At 40.8% G+C, this 14,771-nt stretch overlaps 1 protein-coding gene across 1 annotated transcript; it reads right to left on the minus strand.

The window, feature by feature from the left end:
• Positions 1-1,234: 1,234 nt before the first annotated feature.
• LOC110810098 (Leucine-rich receptor-like protein kinase family protein) lies at positions 1,235-4,722 on the minus strand. The gene is made up of 2 exons (XM_022036169.2): positions 3,026-4,722; positions 1,235-2,914 (listed from the first exon to the last, which is right to left on the minus strand). Exons 1-2 carry the CDS (start codon positions 4,579-4,581, stop codon positions 1,432-1,434), a joined length of 3,039 nt encoding a protein of 1,012 aa, XP_021891861.1. The 5' UTR covers positions 4,582-4,722; the 3' UTR covers positions 1,235-1,431.
• Positions 4,723-14,771: the final 10,049 nt, after the last annotated feature.

Below are 14,771 nucleotides of genomic sequence, written 5' to 3' on the forward strand. Positions count from 1 at the left end.
TTTACAACATTTAAATAATTTTGAATAGTGTCTGTTAAACGTTTATTTAAAAATCATCCGAAAAATTTATGGTAAAATACTGATTTTAAATTTTTTTTAGTATTATCGAATTTGAAATGTATTTTTTCTGATTTTAGTTAAAATAATTTAAGTGTTTCGCTGTTAATTTGAATAGTCCTTACCTTCTAATAAAAACATAAATAAATTTTAGAAAAAAAATATATTTTATCTGTTCCAAAACATTATGTTAAATTGTTTATGAACTCCCTAATAAAATTTCGTGTTCTCCCGTGGAGAACTCAAACAGGAAAATGTGCGGAGGAAAAAAAAAATTTATGATCCTTCAGATCTTCAGTCTGACGCTCTCCCAACTGAGCTATCCCCACTTTGCTCCAATAAGTCCTCAACAATCTTACCGCGCTTGGACTCAAGAAGGAAAAAGCGCTGACAAAAAAGATAGAAACCATAATGCGGTGAGTCTGAATCAAACACGCGACCTTCAGATCTTCAGTCTGACGCTCTCTCAACTAAGCTATCCCCGCTTTGCTTGCAGTCGTGCCGATATATTGAAGTCGGTTGATTTTCTCTTCATGGCACCATCTCATTTTCCCTCCCTCGCTCTCATGTCGATCACTCTGCCGTTTAGGTTGGTATTATATCCTTGTTTCTTGTTAGTCTTTAATCACATGAAGCATTTCGGTTTAAGATTTACGAACTTCTAAGCGTTGCAATGAGCGTAGATTTTGGATTCAGAGTCCGATACGCTGCCGTTTGATTGTAGAAATATCGACAAGGAAATTTCTTGTGAGTATATTTTGCTTCTCTTCCTATTTCGTACATGCTGCAATCTACTGTGAATCGTTTGATAGTTTATCAGTGAATCAGAAACTATCGAGTGCTTCTCTTAGTGTTTGCATGTGTCTTGTTGCGATGTTTGCAGATTGTTCTTGAACGAATTTAATGAACAGTGAGTTTGATTCTCTGATTTTTTTTTTTTTTTTTTTTTTTTTTCAAATTCCTCTTCCAACTTTAGCTCCAGATCTTGTTATCTAAGTTAATTGGTTTTATTCGGGAAGGGAAGATGGTGAGCGTGAACTCAGGAGGTTTACCATTGAAAGAAATGACAACAACATCCACATTCATAATCTGATAATCAGGATGATGCTGCTGATGACAATTTTGATGGTCAATATGATGATTACAGTCTGAAGCAAACTATTAAAAAGAAAGAAGATGAAAACAAAATACATGAGCTATATACGCAATTCCCAAAGGTTAGAAAAACTGCTTACAATTTTACAGAACGCAGAACTATTAAGATGCATATAACTAGCAGATTGAATCTCATTGATTCTCAGAAGAAAAGAAATAGGAAACGAAATAAATTTAAACAAAATAAGGATATAAATTTCTTTTTCTGATGTTAAACAATTAGAAAACCTCCATTCTTTGTGGAACTGGAGTCATGATGACCTGCAATATTTGTACCACATCCGCCATTGAAGGCCTGGTAGATGGTATTTGAGATGTGCAGACAAGTGCCAGTTTGAGTACAGGCAAGACCTGATCTTCAGGGTAATCAAGCAAGGTTGGATCAACACAATCCAGCACATTACCTTGCTCCAGCAAGATCCTCACATGATCACTTAGTATTACCACATTGTCCTCTCCGTATTCAACTGATCTCCTCCCAGTGACAAGCTCAAGGATCAGGACCCCGAAGCCATAGACATCACATTTCTCGTTCACCCTCAAGCTCTGGCAAGCTAGTTCTGGTGCCACATACCCTAATCCACTCTGAAACCTGTTGTTTATCACATGCTTTTCGAGCTTCGTGAGAAGCCTGGTTAGTCCAAAATCTGAAATCTTGGGATTGTTGTTTTCGTCAAGCAGGATGTTGTTGGGTTTTATGTTGTAGTGAATGATGGATGGGCGAAACGAGTGATGAAGATGAGCAAGCCCTTTTGCTGTTCCAAGAATGATCTTGAATCTTGTGCTCCAAGAAAGTGGTGGAGTTGAAGGTAATCTCTCATGGAGTTTAGCTTGTAAGCTGCCATTGGGTGCAAACTCCGTAATCAGAAGCTGCAACTGAGGAGTCCAGTAGTATCCTTTTAGGGATATGAGATTCGGGTGCCTTGCTTTTCCCAACATCCGGACTTGTCTGTCGAAGTCCTCTGGATGTTGAAGTATGTTTGAAGTTACAAGCTTTTTGATTGCCACAATTCTTCCTTGTGCTCCTAATGATGCTTTATAAACAGTTCCAAAAACACCCTCTCCGATCTCAGCAGCCTTATTGACAAGAGATTCAGGATTGCTGATCCATTCAGGAGATGATCTTGAATCAAACAGGATTAGTTTACCTGTTGTAAGACTTGTTGATCGCGATGAGCTTGAGCACATGCTTTCCAAGGTATTATCCACAAATGCAAGCTTCCTACGGACAGAAACATTAACCAGGCTTATGGTTATCACTCCGAATGCAATGATTATAGCAGCTGAAATTGCTACAATTGCAGAAACACTGAGGAAGGTGTGGCGATGGAAGCTTGTAGACTTGGATGAAGATGATTCATTGCTTTGCCTGTGACCATCCATTTGGTGACCGTAGGCATTTGGGTCAAGGACTAGTGGCTTTGGCACGTTCATCTTACATGGCCCCTTGAGCAATGGTGAGCAAATGCCTAGATTTCCCTGCAAAGCACTCTGATCCAAGCTCTGAAATATGCTTCCAGCCGGAAGCCTTCCTATGAGCCTGTTAAAAGATATGTTAACTGCCAGCAAGTTTTCCAACTTCTCAACTTCTTGAGGTATCTCTCCACTCAGTTCATTGAACTCTAACTTGAGGATTTTGAGCTTCCTTAAGTTCGAAATGGATTCAGGAATAGGACCACTTAAATTATTGTGTGACAAGCTCCTGAAAGAAATTGAACAAAGAAATTCATGCTTAACATTGATGCGTAAATTTTCAAGAACAGGACTATTTAGGATCAGAATAAGGAAAAACGTAAAAGGCAATGAGGCATACAGCAAGTAAAGAGATGAGCAGTTTCCAATTTCCTCTGGGATTGCCCCAGTCAAAGAGTTACCATCCAGTTGAAGAATTGCCAGACTTCCAGATTCACATATATCCCCTGGAATTGATCCAAAGAGGGCGCTATTTCGAAGATCTAACACTGATAGGTTCTGAAATAAGCCAAGTTCTGGAGGCATCCTGGACTGAAGATTATTCCAAGATAAGTTCAAGTATCCCAAGTTGGCAAAAAGACCCATTTCTGCAGGAATACTTCCTGTGAGATTATTCCTCGACAGATCTAACGAACAAAGAGATTCAAAGAGTCTGGCTGATCCTGATGGGATAGAGCCCGTTAACTCATTATGCGAAAAGTCTATCTCCTCCAAAGCCAAATCAAACAAATGAGTTGGTATGCTTCCATTGAATGTATTATCCTTCATTCGGATAACCGATAACTGGGTGCAGTAACCCAGTGACATGGGTATATCTCCAGTTAGTCTATTATGAGACAAGCTCAAATAGTTCAGTGTTCTCAGATTACCCAGTGAAGCTGGCAAGTTTCCAGTCAAATCATTCTTGGAGAAATCTAAGTAGACTAGATTACTCAAGTTTGCAATCCATGGCGGGAAATCTCCCATCAATCTATTGTTTGATAAACTGAGAAAAGCCAAAGAATTTAGCCTCTGAACAGAGTCTGGAATTGCTCCAGTGAAAAGATTATTGCTGAAATCCAACGTATTCAAATGGGGACACATTCCAATATCCACCGGTAATGGCCCTTCAAACTGGTTACCTTGCAGAAGAAGCTCTTTCAAGTTGTGCAGGGCTAATATCCCTTCTGGTACAGAACCAGAAAATGCATTATGAGAAAGATCCAGTGTCCTAATCCCTTGAAGCAAATAAATCCCGGATACAAAATCTGGGTTACCAGAAAAACGATTGTTGGACAGATTTAGGGAATTCAAGAAATGGCATCTGGTAAGTGAACGAGGAATTGGCCCATCAAGCAAATTCCCAGCAAGAGAAAGAAATCTCGGCGATGAACAATCTTGAAAAAGCTCATCAGGCAGTTGACCAGAGAGTGAGTTACCAGAAAGATCAATAGACCTAATTGAACCCATATTGACAAAAGAAGAAGGAAGCGGACCAGAGAAACTATTACGACTAAGGTTCAGAAACTCAAGGCTACTACTCAGAAAATGCTCCGGAGTAATGCCACCACTGAAATTATTATTTGACAGTGATAGTACCTTCAACTGCTGCAACTTCTGTAACCCTCTTCCGATCTTCCCTGACAATCCCAACCCGTCAAGATACACCCCGGAAACCCGACCCGTAAGAGGATTACACTCTATGTACTTCCACGAACAGGGGGAGTTGTCATCTTGGTTCCAAGAATCAAGATTGGAAAACGGGTCGTGGAGACCTGACTTGAACACTATCAGGCCTAAAACGTCGTCGTTGAGTTGAACAGAAGCGTCTTCTTCGTTGCTAGCTACGGTGCCGTGAATGGAGAAAGCCATTGACACGGCGGCGAGCAGATAGAGCAGAAGTTGCAGAGGAGCCATTAACGAGGAAGCTTTTTGTTTCTCTCCTGAGTTGACTCGGCAGAACAGAGAATGAGCATCAAGTAATGTGATAGGGTAGTTGGAGTGGAGAAGGAGAATTCTGATCGTTAGAGGTTGCAGAGGAGATGAAAACGACGGAACGTAAGCTCACGAGGGGAGTGAGACAGAGAGGTGGGAAAATAGTATAATGCCCGTGAAATATGCACAAAATTCAGAGAAAAAGTGAGGTAAGCTCCTTTCTTTTTCCTAGATGAAGCTTGGTGTTCTTGATTAGTTGATCACGGGGATCAATTTTTTTAATATTTACTATTATAAATTATATTTATATATTTTTTAATAAAAATTCTTACACGTTAATAACAATACAATCATTTTTTTAGGGGAACATACAGTGATTATTTATATATTTTTATAAAAATAATGTTTTAGTTTAAGATATTGTAATATTATTAATTCAAATTTTTTTTAATAAAATTTTGTTGTTGTTAATTAAATGTCATATTCACATCAATAATAATACCCATAATAATAAAATTATTTTAAAAAAAACACTTGTAGCATAAACTTAGAACACAGGGGACAACCAATCAACAATTCACACGTATCTAGAAATATATATATATATATATTTATACTCCGTAAGGATGAAAAATATTTAATTACTTTTGTTTGCACTGACAAATTTATGTTGACCGTTGGATCAGAAATTCTGATTCCGCCGCAGAGTATGTCGTGTCCATTTTTTTAAATGAAAAAATTTAAATTATTGCAATCAAGGAAGATCATACTTCAATTATGAAAGACTCTTTAACTTTTTAAGTTCACGTCTAATATATACACATATATGTATATATATCAATTCGGTGATTAATATTTTTTATTTTTTAAAATATTTTAATTTCTTCATATTCGTTTCAAATTCAAAGTACCATTTGTACAAATAAAAATTCTCTTCGTTATATGATTTTTTTTTCATATAGATAGATATAGAATTTATGGGACAAATTACTTAGAAGTACTGTAACGACCCCAGAAATTTAAAAGAAAATGTATATAATAATTTGAGTGAGGAAATGAAATAAAGATTAAGGTTAATATCTTTTACATGATAATTAAAAGTACTAAATAAATATCACGAAATAAATTCTCTGAAAGAAATACGAGAAATGAAAAAAATAAAAGAAACTATAAAGTATCTACCTTTTACTCGCAGCCTTCTTGCGGATCAGGCTCGGGAACTAGGTACTCCTGATCTAAAATGGTTAAATAAGAGGTGAGTTACACTAGTCCAGTAAGGACATCACACTCTATCATCGGCACATAAGTAAAGGTTGGTAAAAAACCAAAAACAACCAATAAAGCACTAAATTTAAACAATATATTCATTAAAAGTAAAACCATTTACCTTTTTACTTACCATTGGGGAATCTGTAAAAACAACCTATAAAAACAATAACATCATACAGATCATAACTTCATGCACAATCAGTAACATAGAACATATCATAAATTTATATTTATTGACAATAACTAATCATCACTATTTCTCGTTTCACCAGCCTACTAGTATCCATGGGGATCCATAGGGGTATCTCCGCTACACGTGAACTTTTTTCCTTAACAATCTTAATTCCAATGTCGTTCTCATATCCCGTCCGGTATGAGCGCCAAGATATTAAACCTCAATACCCCGTCCGGTATGAGGGTGAAGCGGGTCATCCCCATACCCCTTCCGGTATGAGCGCCAAATGACCAAGTCTCCATACCCCGTCCGGTATAAGACAACGTTCACGGTAGGGTTCCCTATGAATCCAATTCGTCTACCATCTCTCAGGATATCTAGTGAGGCTGTCACTTTATCTGTTTATTAGATCACATCCCTTTCTTGTTTATCATTAATCTCCATTACTAAATTAAACACAATCACATAAATAATGAACATGCACCCGGTAATACAATCATATCTTAAATCCCAAAATTACATAGTGGTCAAGTAATACAGTAATACATGCATTTAAAACTCTAGAACCAGATACCATCATGTCTTTAAACTGTAAAATAAATCAATAGGAATCAACAGATAACAATGTCCGATTTCAGGCTTCATTAGCAATCTGTAATTAATTATACATATTTATCTAACTTGTACAAAAGACCGTATTATTATTTATTCAAACTTCACATCTATGATACGAAATAGGGTGAGGGGTTCTTACCTGATTTGACACTGAAAACTAAATGGTTACTACGCCTACGGGTGGTCCCTGGGTTCCTTTAATTTTTCTTTCAGGAACTGAAACGCGCTTACGGTACCTAAAAATGTCCTAAATAAACCCAAAAATAAGTCCCATGGCCTATTCGGCCAATTTCAGAATCCAACACGGCGGCTCCGCAGTGCTCCGACGACGACCGCCTCGGGTTAGCTGTTTTCGGCCCTTTTTAGCCAAATTCAGCCAAACTTGCATCGACTCCTGCGAAAAAACACACTTAAGGCCCTCGGTGGGAAAAAAAAATGTAGAAAACCAAAACTCACAGGTGGTGGAGCTCTCTAGTGCGGCAGCTCCTCCGGCTCACATTGCAGTTGGGTGTTTTGCTTCAGTCAACCTGTAGAGAAGGAAACGGTGATCACAACGGTGAAAAAATTACATCAAACGAGAATCGAAAAGGGCCTCATCGGAGGCATTTTTTGAAACACCCCACGGCATTGCCGCCGAGCTTCGGTGGTATTTTTCGGCCAATTGGTCAGTTTTTTCACTTCGATTTGGCATGGGTGGGTTTAAAATTGAATTTCGTGCAATAGGAGAAATTTTTATCTCGTTTGGCGATCGAAAATTGCTCCAGTGCGGCAGTGGATGGCAGCGATCGGCTCTCTGGCGGCTGGGTTGTCTTCTCTAGCGAGGGGCTTTGGCGGTTAGGGTTAGGGTTCGGGTGCAAATGAGGTTATTTATACCCATTCGCTTTTGATCTGGGCCATTCATCGCTTTTAATATTGACCGTCTGATCGTGATTAAATAGGGAGTAAATTTAGACCGTTCATCGCGATTCAATCTGAGTCATCCGTGCGCAATCCAATCTAGGCCGTCCGTGCGCGATGCAATCTGGGTTGTCCATGTGTGTTTTGAATCTGGGTCATCTGTGCGCGCGGAATGGATCTCAGCTGTTCGATTGCGCGCACGCGGATCGCTCACGTGGTTCCCCCTGCGTGGCCTCCCGCGTCAGTGCCTTTGCCACCTGGTGCATCCTGGTTGGTCGGGGCTGCTGACCAGGCATCTGACGTGGTGTAATTTTTTTAAATTGCGTTTTGACCTACGGTTTCTAATTTTTCTTTCAAAAATACCCTCAGAACCCAAATTTTCACCCATTTTTTTCAAAATTATTTTCAATTAAATTCTTAACTAATTTTTCACTCTTTTTATTATTATTACTATTATTATTATTTTCATTAAATCAAAATAAAATAAAAAAATAAATAATGAGTGTTACAATTCTCTCCCTCTTAAAAGAAATTTGGTCCCTCAAATTTGTCTCTTACTCTCGATCGAATAGCTGGGGATATTGGACTCTAAAGTCTGATTCTAACTCCCATGTAGCCTCCTTTAGTGTGTGTTTATGCCATATGACCTTTACAAAGGGTATTTCCCGGTTGCAGAGTAACCTGCTCTTTCGATCCGCAATGTCGACTGGTACTTTCTCGTAGGATAAATCCTCCTGGAGTGGAAGAGGTTCGTGGGCCAAGACATGAGAAGGGTTCGGGTTGTACTTACGTAGCATGTACACATGAAACACATTGTGAACCTTAGAAAATTCTGGAGGCAGTGCTAGTCTGTAGGCGGCAGTACTAATCCTGTCTAAGACTTTAAATGGTCCAATAAATCGGGGGTTCAGTTTCCCCATCCTGCCGAACCTACTGATTCCCTTGAAGGAAGTGACATTGAGGAACACCCGGTCGCCTTCCTCAAAGTCTAAATCTCTCCTCCTGGTGTCCGCATAACTATTCTGCCTGCTCTAAGCCGTCTGAATGTTCTTCTTGATCTTAACTATTTTGGATGTAGTCTCCTCTAGCAGCTCTGGGCCGAGCAGTTTTCTATCGCTCACTTCTTCCCAACAAATCGGTGATCTGCATGGGCGCCCATATAACGCCTCATACAGAGCCATGCCAATACTCGCTTGGTAGCTGTTGTTGTAAACGAACTCTATCAAGGGTAGATGGTTGTCCCAATGGCCCTTGGAGTCAATGACACAAGCTCGAAGCATGTCCTCAAGTGTACGGATTGTCTTTTTTGACTGTCTATCAGTTTGAGAGTGGAAGGCAGTACTGAGGGACAACTTCGTTCCGATGGCTTGCTGAAAGCTACTCTAAAATTGAGAAGTGAACTTGGGGTCCCTATTGGACACCACTATCACTGGGACTCCATACAATCTAACTATTTTCTAGATATATATTATTGGAAACTTTTCCAAGGGATCGGTCATCTTGATGGCCAAGAAGTGGGAAGACTTGGTAAGTCGGTCAACAATTACCCAGATGGCATCATGTCCTGAGTGTGCCTTAGGTAACCTTATCACGAAGTCTATGGTGATATCTTCTCACTTCCATTCTGGGATCGGTAATGGTTGAAGTAACCCGTTTGGGCGCTGATGCTCTACCTTGACCTGCTGACATACCAAGCACTTAGACACAAAGTCAGTTATGTCTCTTTTCATCCTGTTCCACTAAAACCAGGGTCGCATACTTTGGTACATTTTAGTGCTTCCGAGATGCATGGAAAACTTTGAGCTATGGATCTTTGTCATGATGTCTCTCTTTAACTTACTGTCACCTGGAACACACACTATGTCCTGGAATCGGAGTAACCCATCGGCGGAGACTCAGAATTCTGAGCTAACTCCCTATTCTGCATCATTCTTTAGGGCTACTAGGGCAGGATCAACTGACTAAGTTTTTCTTATTCTCTGGATTAACTCAGGCTAGACGGTCAGATGACCTAAATATGTGACTCTCCTCAAGTTCTGAAGTTGAATCTGTTGTGTGGCCCTAATTTGCCTGCATTCTAAAACCATCAAATGGGCTAATATACCTGCACTTTTTCTGCTGAGTGCAAGATGTCACAATCATAGTCCTTAAGAAGTTCTATCCACTTTCTCTTACTCATGTTCATATCCTTTTGAGTAAATATGTATTTTAAACTCTTGTGATCGGTATATATCTGAAAGGTCTCTCCATATAAATAATGGCGCCAAGTCTTCATGGCATGTATGATTACAGCAAGCTCTAAGTCATGGGTGGGATAATTTTTCTCATGACTCTTTAACTGTCTGGACTCATAAGCTATGACCTTCCCATGCTGCATTAGAACACAACCCAGGCCTAGATAGGAGACATCACTGCAAACTGTATATCCTCCCGATCCACTCGGTAAGGCTAGGACAGGTGCAGTAGTCAATCGCTTCTTTAGTTCTGAAAAACTTCTTTCACATTCCTCATTTCACTCAAACTTGGTATTCTTCTCTGTGAGTCGGGTTAGGGGAGCAGCTAGACTAGAAAATCCTTCAACAAACCTACGGTAATAACCTGTCATTCCCAGAAAGCTACGGATTTTTTTAACTGATGTCAATTTCTCCCAACCGAGCACCACTTCAACCTTTCCAGGGTTCACTGATACTCCATTCTTTGATATGATGTGTCCTAATAAGGTGGTCTGCTCCAGCTAAAATTCACACTTACTTAACTTTGCATACAGCTTCTTTCCTCTAAGAACTGCAAAATTTGAGTTAGATGATGAGCATGTTCCTCTCTGTTTTTTGAATAAATCAGCATATCATCGATGAACACGATGACAAATTGATCTAAGAATTGTCTGAAGGCCCTGTTCATCAGATCCATGAAGATGGCTGAGGTGTTGGTTAGCTGAAATGGTATGACCAAGAACTCATAGTGTCTGTACTTGGTTCGAAAAGCCGTCTTGGGGATGTCTTTTGTCCTTATTTTCACCTGATGGTAACCTGATCACAAGTCTATTTTGGAGAAGACCTGCGCACCCTACAATTGATCGAAGAGGTGATCAATCCTGGGAAGGGGATACTTGTTCTTGATTGTGACCCTGTTCAATCCTCTGTAATCAATACATAGTCTCAATGTTCCATCTCCCTTTCTGGAAAAAATGACTCCAGCACCCCAAGGGGACACACTATGTCTGATAAAATCATTGTCCTGCAATTCAGTGATCTGTTTCCTCAGCTTCTCCATCTCAACGCGGCTCATGCGGTAAGGAGAAACTGAAATAGGCTGGGTGTCTAATTGTAGATCTATGGTAAACTCGACTTCCCTGTCCACTAGCAGTCCGGGTAGTTCATCCGGAAATACATCTGGAAAGTTTCGGACTACCGAAATCTATTGAATACAATTCTCTTTCTTGGGTTTGCCTAGTTAGAGAAAACAGTAAGGTTAACGTACTCGACGAATAAGAAAACTTGCCATCAAGGAATAAGTACTAAATGATTTTATTAATTTGTAAATGGCTCCTCATTAAGAGGATTGAATGCAACCTTCTTACTAAAACAATCTACGGTAACGTGATACGTTTCTAGCCAATTCATCCCTAAAATTACATTAAAATCCCCTATGTCTAATTCTATTAGGTCTACACTCAGTTTCCTATCTGCTATCTCTACGACACAAGCTCTGTAGACAACTTTTTCCAATAGTGTTATACTCCCAGTAGTAGACACAAACAATATAGAATCAAGTTTATCAAGTAATACATTAAATTTTGATGCAAAAACAAGTGAAACAAATGAATACGATGCACCAGTGTCAATCAAAATATGAGCAAGATGGTTACAGATAGTGTACATACCTTGTACCACGTCCAGGTCAGCTTCGGCATCCTGCTGGGTGAGGTTGTAAGCCTTGCCCTGGATAGGAGGTCTGCCCTAATTCTGGTTCCTTGGGTACTCTCTCGCATAATGTTGGACACTACTACATATGCGACAGGTGTTGTTGAGGCAGTAGCAGGGTCGGTCCCCGTGATCCCTGTCGCAATGCTGATAGATTTTACCATGTCTTACCACTGGAGCCTGAGGGGGAGCCTAGATCACCGGCCTGGGTCTCTTGTTCTGTTGGACAGACACAGTAGGTGCTGGTCTGCGGGGTGGAGCTGAGGGTCTGAGGTTCCCTGCTGTCTGAGGGAGGGTGTGGAAGCTCCTCTCCACTAGCTGTGTCTTGGCCATAATGGCCGAATAGGTCTTGAGCTCCAGCACGAACAAATGCTACCTGATCTCTAGGCGGAGGCCCCACTGGAATCTCCCAGCCTTCCTGCCATCATCCAACAGCGTCTCAGGGGAGTATCGGCCCAACTCCAAGAACTTACGAGCATATTCTGACACAGTCATGTTCCCTTGGACCAGGTGGACGAACTCCATCTCCTTCAGATGTTAAAGATGCTCTAGAGGTACTCTGAATGAAAGGCTACTAGGAACTGTTCTCAAGTAACTAGAATAGGCAGGGTGGTCTGTTTGAGTTCCCACCAGCGGTCTGTTTCTCCCATTAGCATGTAGGTAGCAAGGGTGACCTTCTACTCAGAAGTCACCCCTAAGGTCTTGAAAGCCTTCTCTGCCTCTGCCAACTAGTACTCAGCATCTTCAAAAATAGGATTCATCTGCAAAAGTGGATGGGTTTAGTCTCTTGTACCTCTCTATGTAGCTCGGGTCAATCGTGGGAGGAACTGGGTCCCGTAGAAAAAGGATTGGGCCAGGCTGAGGGTAGACTGCGGGGCCCTGTGGTGGTATTTGTTGATACGGTGGGAGCATCGGATTGTACTGTGGTGGTGCCGAGCGGTACTATGACTGGGGCACCGGATCATACTGCGGTGGTGCCAGGTGGTACTACGGAGGAGTAAAGCCGTACCAGGGTGACTCAGGATCCTCTCGCTGCAGTGGTGGCTCAACCTGTGGCAGCGGGGGAGGGTCAGGTAGCTCCCTCCTCTCCTCTTGGCCCTGCTGGGTCGCAATGAGTCTCTCTAACATCTCAAATATCCTGTCCACATCTTCCCTTAGGAAACCATCTCGGGCTGCTCAGTTTAGTGAGGGTGTTCCTCTTCTCATCTCTCTGTACCTATATTTCACAAGGAATGGTTGAGTGATAATTCATTGTTTGGTGTTTCTCTAAGTATTATTGTGTAAGGGACAGGTTCGAGGAACGCGGCTCTAATACCAACTGTAACAGCCCCGGAAATTTAAAAAGAACTACATATAATAATTTGAGTGCGGAAGCGAAATAAAGGTTAAAGTTAATATCTCTTACACAATAACTTAAAAGTACTAAACAAACATCACGGAATAAATTCTCTGAAAAAAATACGAGAAATGGAAAAAATAAAAGAAACTATAAAGTATCTAGCTTCTACTCGCAGCCTTCTTACAGATCGGGCTCGGGAACTAGGTCCTTTTGATTTTAAATGGTTAAATAAGGGGTGAGCTACACTAGCCAGTAAGGACATCACACTATATCGTCGGTATGGAAGTAAAGGTTTGTAGAAAACCAAAAACAACTAATGAAGTACTAAATTTAAACCAATACATTCATTAAAAGTAAAACCATTTACCCTTTTACTTACCATTAGGGAATCTGTGAAAACAACCTATAAAGACAATAACATCATACAGATCACAACTTCATGCACAATTAGTAACATAGAACATATCATAAATTCATATTTATTGACAATTACTAATCATCACTATTTCTCATTCACCAAACTACTAGTATCCATGGGGATCCATAGAGGTGTCTCCGCTACACGTGAACCCTTTCTCTTAACAATTTTAATTCCAAGGTCGTCCCCATACCCCGTCCGGTATGAGTGCCAAGACATTAAACCTCAATACCCTGTCCGGTATGAGGGTGAAGTGGGTCGTCCCCATACCCCATCCGGTATGAGCGCCAAATGACCAAGTCTCCATACCCTGTCCCATATGAGACAACGTTCACGGTAGGGTTCTCTATGAACCAGGTTCGTCCACCATCTCCCAGGATATCTAGTGAGGCTGTCACTTTATCTGTTTATTAGATCACATCCCTTACCTGTTTATCCTTAATCTCCGTTACTAAATTAAACACAATCACATAAATAATGAACATGCACCTGGTAATACAATCATATCTTAAATCCCAAAATCACACAGTGGTCAAGTAATACAGTAATAGATGCATTTAAAACTTTAGAACCAAATACCATCATGCCTTTAAACTGTAAAATAAATCAATAGGAATCAACAGAGAACAATGTCTGATTTTGGGCTCCATTAGCAATCCGTAATTAATTATGTATATTTATCTAACTTGTACAAAAGACTGTATTATTATTTATTCAAACTTCACATGTATGATACGAAATAGAGTGATGGGTCCTTACCTGATTTGACATTGAAAACTAAATGGTTACTGCACTTACCGGCGGTCCCTAGGTTCCCTGAATTTTTCTTCAGGAATTGAAAAGCACTTATGGTACCTACAAATGTCCCAAACAAACTCAAAAATCAGTCTCATAGCCCATTTGGCCAATTTCAAAAATTCGGCACGGCAGCTCCGCCGTGCTATGATGACGGCACTGCCACCTGCGGTGGCAACCCACCTCGATTAGCAGTTTTTGGCCGTTTTTGGCCGAATTCAGCCAAACTTGCATCGGTTCCTGCGAGAAAACACATGTAGGGCCCTTGGTGGGCCAAAAACATAAAAAACTGAAACTCACCAACGGTGGGGCTCTCCGATGCAGCGGCTCCTCTGGCTCACGTTGCAGTTTGGTGTTTTGCTTCGGTTAATCTGTAGAGAAGGAAACGGTGGTCACAAGGTGGAAAAATTACATCGAACGGGAATTGGGAAGGGCCTCATCGGAGGCGTTTTCTGAAACACCCCGCGGCGGCGCCCCTGAGCTTCGGCAGCGTTTTCTAGCCAATTAGCCAGTTCTTTTACTCTGATTTGGCCATGGGTGGGTTTAAAATTGAATTTCATGCAAGAGGAAAAATTTTTAACTCGTTTGGCGGTCAAAAATTGCTCCAGTGCAGCGGCGGATGGCGGCGATCGACTCCCCAGGGGCTAGGTTGTCTTCTCCGACGAGGGGCTCTGGCGGCTAGGGTTAGGGTTTCGGTGCGGATGGGGTTATTTATACTCATCCACTTTTGATATGGGCCGT

This window comes from Carica papaya, chromosome 3, assembly GCF_054855325.1.
Source record: "Carica papaya isolate Zhongbai chromosome 3, ASM5485532v1, whole genome shotgun sequence".
In the NCBI taxonomy this organism is placed as follows: Eukaryota; Viridiplantae; Streptophyta; class Magnoliopsida; order Brassicales; family Caricaceae; genus Carica; species Carica papaya.

Bases quoted from the DNA above. Each gene is read 5' to 3' on its own strand.
- LOC110810098 (XM_022036169.2), bottom strand. From the start codon at position 4,581: ATGGCTCCTCTGCAACTTCTGCTCTATCTGCTCGCCGCCGTGTCAATG. The intron at 2,915-3,025 runs GTATGCCTCATT...AATTTCTTTCAG, and splicing joins TGCTCATCTCTTTACTTGCT to GAGCTTGTCACACAATAATT.